Source organism: Vidua macroura, chromosome 3, assembly GCF_024509145.1.
Source record: "Vidua macroura isolate BioBank_ID:100142 chromosome 3, ASM2450914v1, whole genome shotgun sequence".
Taxonomy (NCBI): Eukaryota; Metazoa; Chordata; class Aves; order Passeriformes; family Viduidae; genus Vidua; species Vidua macroura.
In genome coordinates, this window is record NC_071573.1 from 13,600,869 (window position 1) to 13,610,477 (window position 9,609).

The 9,609-nt window shown below is 41.4% G+C and overlaps 1 protein-coding gene across 1 annotated transcript; it reads right to left on the minus strand.

Annotated features, from left to right (window-relative positions):
• Positions 1-5,406: 5,406 nt before the first annotated feature.
• NANP (N-acetylneuraminic acid phosphatase) lies at positions 5,407-9,609 on the minus strand. Its single transcript, XM_053973025.1, has 2 exons — positions 9,432-9,609; positions 5,407-9,246 (listed from the first exon to the last, which is right to left on the minus strand). The coding sequence occupies exons 1-2, from the start codon at positions 9,519-9,521 to the stop codon at positions 8,551-8,553; spliced, it is 786 nt and encodes a 261-aa protein (XP_053829000.1). The 5' UTR covers positions 9,522-9,609; the 3' UTR covers positions 5,407-8,550.

Sequence of the window (9,609 nt, forward strand, 5' to 3'; positions counted from 1 at the left end):
AGATAACAGCTTATATAGTAATCCTTCACACAAAGTCATAGAAATACAGTGCTACTATGTTTATATTTATAGAAAGAGGAGCTCATCAGAAGACTTTTGAAATCATAAAGATGCTGCTGCAGCATTAGCTGCAGGAGAAAAACTACCTTTTCCCTTCAATAAATTAAATACCTTCATGATTTAAAGAAAATTCAGCTCAAGCACAAGTGCACCAGTACTTTAGAAAGCTGGATTTGGTTTGGCACCATGATGCTATAATAAACTTGTTGCCGATCCTGACCGTGATGCTCATTTTCAACTGAGTCTTGTGTAGTTTGCAAAATAAACCACAGATCCTTATATTTAAAATAAAAATAGTACTTATCCACCTATATTAACACCTCTTCTAAGCAAGGCTATTTTGCCATATATGTTTACAATGCCCAGCAGAAGGGATCTCATAATAATTTATGATGCCTGGAGAGTAGTGTGAATTGAAAAGAAGACTGCTCTGACCTAATTTATGATACCAGGTATGTTTTATTTTTAAAATAGTGCTTGAGGAAAAAAATAAAGAACGTTGTAACAAATAAACAAACATCCACTGCCAACAACAAAACAACAGCAAAAAAACTATGGTTGTATCTATCTCTAACAAACCTCTAATGCCACCTGCTGGGGAAACACTGAAAGTGAGAATGAAGTCTCCAGCAGAGTACTAACTGTATTATCTTTGTTACTGATTTCTTTCAAAATTTTTATTGTATTAAAAAAAAGCTGAAAATATTTTAAGAAAGTTAGATGAGTAACTCTGAGTATAATCAGGAGGGTGTACTCTTAAATACCCAAATGATAGGAGCTTCTTTTCAACTGTACTCCAAACATGGGCTGCTTGTAATCAAGTAATGCTCCTATTATTTTCCCTCTCTTCACTCCTAAATTATCAATCAAAAAATCCTGAAATACATTTGAATTTTTTAATATGCAAAGAATAGCTTATTAGCATCTCTGACTCCGTAAGGACATCACTTAACACTCAGCAATGCAGAAAAAAAAAAGCCATTTTCTTAAGTAAGCCCCATTATAGAGCAAGTACATACAACCTCAAATGCAGCACTGGTCCTTCTTAAGACAAAATAATAATAGGAAACAGTGGGGCCTCTTTTTGAATATGTTTTATGCCAGCATGATCCTGCTGATACCTGACAAGCTGCTCCTCACATTCAGTGTGCATCAGTTTCTGCCCGTTGCCTCCTGTCCTATTGCTCAGCAACACTGAGCAGAGCCTGGCTCCATCCTCCTGGCACCTCCCTTCAGATACTCACAGACATTGATGAGTTCCCCTCTCAGTGCCTCTTCTCGAGGCTGAACAGGCCCAGCTCCCTCAGCCTTTCCTCATTAGAGAGATGCTCCAGTGCCTCAATCCTCTTTGTTACCCTCCACTGGAGCCACTCCAGGGGCTCCATGTCTCTTTTGTCCTGAGGAGCCCAGGACTGGACTCAGCACTCCAGATGTGCCTCAGCAGGGCTGGGCAGAGGGGCAGGATCACCTCCCTTGACCTGCTGGCAGTGCTCTTCCTAATGCATCTCAGGATTCCATTGGCCTTCTTGGCCACAAGGACACACTGCTGGCTCATGAATGGCTGGTTGCTCACCAGGACCCCCAGGTCCCTGTCTGCTGATCTGCTTTCCAGCAGATTGTTCCCTAGCAGTACTGGTGCCCGGGGTTATTCCTACCCAGGTGCAGGATCCTGCATCTCCCTTTGCAGAATTTCAGAAGGTTCCTTTCTGCCCATGTCTCCAGCCTGTGGAATCCTTCTGAAGGGCTTCAGAGCCCTCTGGGGCATTGGCCACTCCTCCCAGCTTTGTGTGAACTTGCTCTGCCCCTTCATCCAACTCATGGATTAACAAGTTAAACCTCTGGAGGGCACCACTAGTGACAGGCCTCCAACTAGACCCTGTTCTACCAATCACAACTGTTTGTGGATCTGCCATTGAGCCAGCTCTCAATCCATCTCATTGTCTACTCATCCAGTCCACACTTCCTGAGTTTGACTTTGAGCATATTGTGAGAGACAGTGTCAAATAGAGAATCCAGGCCAATTACAGTTCTTCTTGGCAGAGTCTTTGAAAATCACTACACAGTATTTAAAAGCATCTTGTTTCCTCATCATTCACTGGTAACAGAATTTAAGCTGCAGAGAATGATGTTAAGTCAACCTAAAAACTGCCAAGGCTTGTAAAATGTGGGAAATGCAAATCCTAAAGCCAAATAGGTTTTTTTTTTTTTTTTTTTCTGTGTTTTGCCTATATCTCTTGCAAGCTACTCCCCCTGCAAATCTGTACAAACACTGCTGCTCTACAGAAAAAACCTAATCATTTGTATGGAAAGTCATTTGTATGGACAGAGCACCATTAAACAGGGGTAAAGTTTTCAAAATAAAACAAATAGAAACTGTGAACTAGATAGATTTGCTTCAGAGTAAAGTGTCTCTGAAGTAGGCGCTTGTTTTCATTTTGAGATACAGCCTAGAAATAGAGTGTAAAACTATAATTATACAGTAGCAAGATGAACCTCTGGCTGCAGCAGTAGCAATGGCAGTTTTTTAAACAGACTATAATGTGTCACAAAGTATCAGGATAAAGATAACAAATATATCAAAGTAGCTTAGACATCAAGTTGTTAGGCACTTTTAAAGTACTTTCAGATGAGAGGGATGGAAGCAGAAAAGTATTTTTACCCAGTTAATTTACTGAAAGGAAAATAAATAAGCTGTTTGTGTTGTTTACGCATTTTCTTCCTGAAAGGAAAAAAAGGACTTAGAACATTCAGGACCCTTCTCATTTAAAAGTCGGTAACAAAACACAATGGAAGGCATCAACAGTTTGGAAAACAAAGGCTGTCAGTCCATCCACTGCAGACTTCCTGATAAATCCTAACCCCAGTGCAATTTAACAGGCCACATCATTAACAGCAAAGTCCACTCCACCAGCAGCACAAATGAAAACTGTTAAGCCTGACTTTATCAAACAGACCTACAGCACATTAGTGAACAGATGAAAACAGTACAGTAACTTTGAGGATTCTCATTGGCCTAATTCATGAGAAGAATAAAAGACAAGAATTTACTGTGACTCTTAATACTCACGTAGCAGAAGAACTAATAAAACACATATTTGCGTAGTTGATGTGTTTTGACATGTAAAGGTTTCACTTCCAGTTGGACCTTACTGTTACACTGAAAGGTCACTGCCTCTGGGAGTCTGTAGATGACTAACAGATTTTGTTTGGAGGCATTTTTTTTTCTATTTTGTTTTTTCATCCCAACATTTTTAGTTTTTTTTTCTTTTTTTTATGAAAAATGTTCCTAGTCTGTGTGATATGAATGGAAGTTCGTTTGGAGAAAAGACCATTTAAAACATGTACATGCTTGCAGCACACAGTTGCTGTGAAGCTGATACTTAAAATGACCTTGCAACAGAAGATGGCTGTATTCCAGTAGTTTTTACTGTGGTCCTCTGTCAACTTCATCCCAAATGCCAATCCCAAATCCCAATATTGTTGAGATTCAGAAAGATACAGAAATGCAGCTGACAAAACAGGTGATGAAGATGAATAAGCTGAGGAAGGAGAAGTGGAAAGCAGATGTCACTTGCAGATTATTTTACAGAAATGAGCATGCAAATCTTACTTAAATTTGTGAAGGTCCACTGACGTAAATGGCAATATTTTTCCTGTGTTAAATCAGACCCTATAAGACATTATCTTCTGGTCTTTGGTGAAGTGTTGACTTGAGAAACATGGCTTGCACTTGAAGAACTGAAATTTCATATATTAGCACCATAGATTAATTTCATATTTTTTAAAGTACATTTTTTTCCCTGGCATTTGAGGGCTGTTCAGCAGAAGGCTCCCATGCAACCTTGTTTCTAGCAGACGAAATAAAAGGTCAAAATATGATATAGGAGTGAGCAATGTGATTCTCTGTTCTAGGTCCCTAGCAACATAGGCAAAAAGTTGCAGTTTTAGCTTTAGGCACAGCTGACATCATCTCTGCATTGTTGTGTCTCTTGTATGTGCACAGTGCGATCTAGAAAGCGGGGTATAATGGAGACAATCCCACTGCAAGGCTGATGGCAAAAGCTGTGCACAAAAGAACAGTATATGCTACATACAGCACAGATACATTGCCATTCTCTTTGTCATACTTCTCAACGTGTCCAGGTGATTTCCAGATGATGAGCTTTGTTCGTATAGAATTAAGGTAGGATTTAAAATTGTTTTTTAAAGGCCTCACAATAATCTGGCACATTTTAGAACTGAAGCTGAAAAACAGATCACTACATATGTGAAGAGGAGAAATTGCTGTGATGGGCCAGACTACTTCAATTTAGTTCAAAGCCCTAACACTGGTGTCATGTAAGAGAAACTTCAGAAGAAAAGACAAACTGAATTGGTTGTGGTTAGCTGGGCCACAGCAAGTTGTCTGTTGTCTCTCTTTCAAGAAATATGAAAACCTTAAGCTGCAGGGAGTAGGAAGACCTTAACCTTAATGCAAACATTTTACATCTTTGCATTAATTTAGTACTCTAATGAAAGGTGCTTATTTCCTGTATAAAACATTCAGGTCAGTTTCTTAGATCTCCATGTAAGACAAAGCCCTCATTTCTGAGGCTGTCACTGTCCAGCTTAATGCCTTACATACACAAAGCTTTCTCCACAAGAACAGAAAGGCTGTGCTGTGCAGGTGTGTGATGCTGCAGACAGCCTGCTGGCATGGCCAAGTGCCTGTGATAGAAGCTGAGCTCTCCTTTACTCTGTTTAAGTCATCTGCAGTGACTTAAAGTACCTTTCTACCTTTCCATCTATCTCCACAGGTCCAGAAGACGGACTATTTGTTCTATTACCCAACAGAAAACAGTAAGGGAGCAGCTTGCTTTTCTGCAGCCAAAACAGCCACAAAGTGAGCAACCTCCCACTCTCCCCCTCTCCTAAGTCACAGAGCCCAGTGTAGCAATAGCTCAGATCTGGCTTTGTGCACCCATAACCTTCCAGAATGGGTTCCCTGGACTTGAGATTTCTGTATTTACTGATTTTCTCTACTTGCAGTCTGTTCTTATGCTGTTGCAGCAGCCATTGCCATGATGTCAGGACATGTAGGCTTATGTGAGCTGGCATTCTTGGCAAGTCAGGTTCAACTACCACTGAACTGCAGCTGGCAATTCACCACAGTCTGGCCATGAATCTTCATAAACATGTAATTATGTTCCAGGCTCTGTTTGAAATTACAGAAACTACACCTAGTCACCACATCTAAACATGAAGTCATGGATTTCAAATTCTAATTCTGTGCTACTTTAAAAAACAAACAAAACTCTTGTCCTTTGTTGTATTTATCCACAGCAATTCAGAGTGTTCAAACATACATTTTATAAACAAAATACTTTTATTAGACTAGTACATGGGTTATTTTAAATCAAGAATTAGAATATAGTTGGTATTAAATTATTGTTTCAGTTCATTTCAACAAAGTCAAAGTTACTGTAGATTAACCTCAGGAGGTAATATTTATCTGGAAAAAAAGGTTTAAAAAATATAGATGGAATTTCCTTTTCCTCTTTTTATTTTGCATGTTTTGGAAATATAGTTTAAACCACATAACTTAGCTAATAGAGCGTAACACTAATCAAAACCAAAACTTAATGGGAACTGTTACTAGACTGTTTAATTGATTTGTTCCTGCTTCTGATGTGAAAATTATACCATCACTACATTTATGTTTCCAATTTACTAGATATATTTTTTTTCATTATCCTTTCTGTAACAGCTCTATCCAAGAAAAATATCTTGAGTATTTAGAGATACTCCAGACACCTAATCCAGCTTATTGGGTAACTGCTTTTAAGAATGGCCCTAGATAGAGAGAAAAGTCTTGTATTGTTTCTCCTTGTTTTATAGAAGCATCATAACAGTGTTCCCCTCTCTGGACACCAGTAGCCACATTCAGCCTGTTACAGAACTCAGAAATGGAAAAATATACTCAGGTGTGGCCTCTACAGACCACACTGTCACCTGAGTGTGCAGTTACTGTGGTTTTTGAGAGTCAGAGATGAAAAGAAGTGGCTGGCCACGTGCAAAACAAAGAGCAGTCTCTTCTAAGAAAACAAGAGACCCTTTATACAATAAGCAGGCTCAGCATGTCACTTCAGAATGATGCAGTGGCAAGAGAATATGAGCCTCAGATTAAGAAATGGTAACCTGGTGTAATATATATCTATATATTTATGTATCTACATCTCCTTCAAGCCCACGGACAGACTTGTGAGTTATTATTATTTGTTATTTTAAATATCAGCTGTATCAGAAACCTCATTCTGACCTAAGTTCTGCTACTCTGCTGCTGTGCAAACAAGGCAGAGTCAGTTACCCTGTAGCTCCTTTGGGATGCTGTTGTAAGCAAAGTTGTTGCTTTTGTATTAGATGGTATGGTTAGATTCGGGGATCCCTCTAATCTTTTGGATACATTTCTATTTTTAACAGTATCCCTGACAGGCTCAATGATCTTCATCATTCTTGTCTCCATCATCATTCTTGTCTCCATCATCGGTTCTAAGAAATGTTATTAGCAATGCTTTGCTTATCAGCTAAACCAGTGACTGTTTCCATGCTCCTCAAATGCAAACAAAAATCTTAACTTAGGCCTCTTCCTTCAGAAGGTGTGACAAGTCAGTGCCACTGGTTCACATTACTGTACTACTGTAATTGGATTGTTTTCAGTATATGCCCATTTCCTCAAAGGAATAGGCGGGGTCTTTCTCTGTACTCTTCCTTGACCTGATGTCTCAACAGTCTTGGCCAGGTAAGACAAGGAATGTGGACTGCTTTACCTTTTCTAATGGACAGCTGGGAAAGGGGTTCCAAATTTTTTCTTTTTCTCCCCCTCCTCAATGTAGGAGCAACATATTTTGATCTAACCTAAACTCCGTGTCAAATAATTTAACCCAAACCAGTAACAGTCTCCTCTAAACTAACTCTGTCATCCTATGCAAGACATAACTGCATTAACTTACATTCCTTTGTTGAATTTGACATGAATGTTTTTTGTATACAGAATTTCTTCTACACACCCATTTCATAGTAGGTTTCTGTACTTCTAATTGCTGCCCACATGCCAGACATTCTTCTGCCAGTAGTCTAATACCCTTGTTCTCAAAAGATCTGTCATGAATTAGTCTAAAATATAATATTTGACTTTTCATATATGGTCTTATACTCATCCTGGTGAATATATAGCAAATAGGGTTGAAAACCACAGACTTGCCAATGAGTGCTTACATTTCCATTTAATATGAGAATACTTCCCCATTATGTAGTAAGAATATGAGGCACAGAAAAAAATTAATTGATGTAATGATCTGGGAAAGAGAAACCTTACTGTTTTAGAGAGTCATGTCCTACATGTAGTGGAAATATCACATATACCTTATAAAGTTGTATACAGTACTGTAATACATAGGACATAATTTTCCAGTTTCCTGGAAGAGAGTAATGAGAGCCATTTACAGACAATTAGCTTGTATTTTCTCCAGAATAAATCGCATGAATTATACATGCAAACTAGAGTAAGGAGGGATTATATAGTAGTGCCATTAAAACAGTCAAAAAAACCACTGAATCTACAGTTGAATCTGAGTAGTCATACACCTGAGCAAGAACAAAAACAGTTTCTCCAAAATGTCTGATCAAAATTCACTGATAAAATCAGACAGAACAACGATATAAGCTTCTGAAGAGCCTTACGGTACAGTAACACTATTGAAAATATCCCTGCTTTATCCATTTCAACAAAAAAATCATAATCTGAATTACAAGTATACTGCATATCTGCATAAGCACCAAGATAATATAAAGTAGAAGCTTATTCATCAAGTCCCTCTGATAAATGGTCCCCGATAAAAAAGCAAATTTTTGATGTACGTTTAAGTACTTTTGGCAAGCAATACAAATTCCATAAAAGAAAAACCACTGCAAAGTCTGAAAAAAATTCTAAAACTTGTAAAAAAGATCAAAGGTAGAGCATTTCTAATACTCTGAGAAACAATGAAATTCACTCCAGTTCCTGAGATAAACTGTAGATCAGTTGTGAAGATTTACCAGATTGTACCACACTCTCTTTCTCACCTTCTCTTATGCACTGCACACAAGGTCAAAACTGAAGCTTCTGCTAATCTTACAAGTCAGCAAAGCATGTGAAAGCTCAGAACATTCAAATTTTCTTTTCCACTATAAAAACAAGAGACTGGCAACTTAGGTCAGAGACAGACAGACTTCTGCCACAGTCTGCCAAAATAATTTCCAGACAGAGGCAGTTGCTTTAAATTAGCTGCACTTGCATCATTTAAATCAAATAATTCTGTGTTTCTGTCCTGTTTTCACTGACAACTGTGCTTTTATTCATCCCTCTGCTGTTTAAAAGAGACCATAGATGAGTTCAAACTCCTAGGGTCAGACTTTTAAAAAGACAATCTGTCACCTAACAGCTCAGCAGGTCTCTGTATGCTGGAACCATCATCAATGTGCTTCCTTGCTACTAGCCATATGGTCAGTTTCTAACTTAGCATTAATGTTGTGCTCCATCTTCTGTAAAACTGCTGGAAGATCCAGTACAGAAGAAATAATATAATGAGGTACGGGGGAGGTATCTACTGGGGCAATCATTGCTTTGTTTATCCAGACCGTTGCTTTCAAGCCAGCATTCAGGCCTCCTTGAATATCTGTATCTAGAGAGTCACCGACCATCACACACTCTGCGGGCTGCACCCCCAGGAGATCGCAACAGTAATGAAATATGGATGGCGCCGGTTTCTCCTCTTTCTGCTCTCCCCCCACGACGATGGCATCGAAGTAGGGCTGGCAGGCGCACGCCTCGATCTTCTCCCTCTGCGTCTGCCGGTCGCCGTTGGTGAGGAGCAGCAGGCGGAGGCCTTTCCGCAGCTCGGTGAGCATAGCCCGCGTGTCCTCGGCCAGCGTCAGGTGCTGCAGCCGCGTCGTCTTCCACAGGTAATAGCACTCGGCCGCCAGGTCGCGGTTCGCCTCCCCGCCGATGGTCTCCTGGATCGCCTCCTCCCAGTGCGAAATCCGCAGGTCTGTGATGCACATCTTGGCGGGATCGTGGCACTCCTTGAGGAGCTTGGCCTGGACCTTATCGCAGACGGCGCGGGCCTCTCCCTCCCCGTAGTGGTGCTTGGACTGCAGGGCGCTTATCACCTGCAAGGGACGCGGGGGCGCGCGTCAGGGCGCTGCGGGGCCGCGCGGCGCGCTCCCGGGAGCGGCGCCCGGCCGCGTGTCAGCAGGGAAGGGAACGGGACACGCGCGGCGCCGCCGCCGCCGCCGCCGGGCCGGGAGCCGCGGTGGCCGCGGGCCCCGCGTCGGAAAGGGGACAAGGGCAGTACCTCCTCGATGGCGCGTCGCCCCGCCGCCGCCGTGTCGATCAGCGTGTTGTCCAGGTCGAAGAACACCGCCTTGACGCCGTGCAGCCCCATGGCGCCGCCTCCCGCGAGAGCCGCCCCGCTCGGACGGCGGAGGGGAGCGCCCCGGGCCGCCGGCAGAGCCGCCCGTGCCGGGCACAGC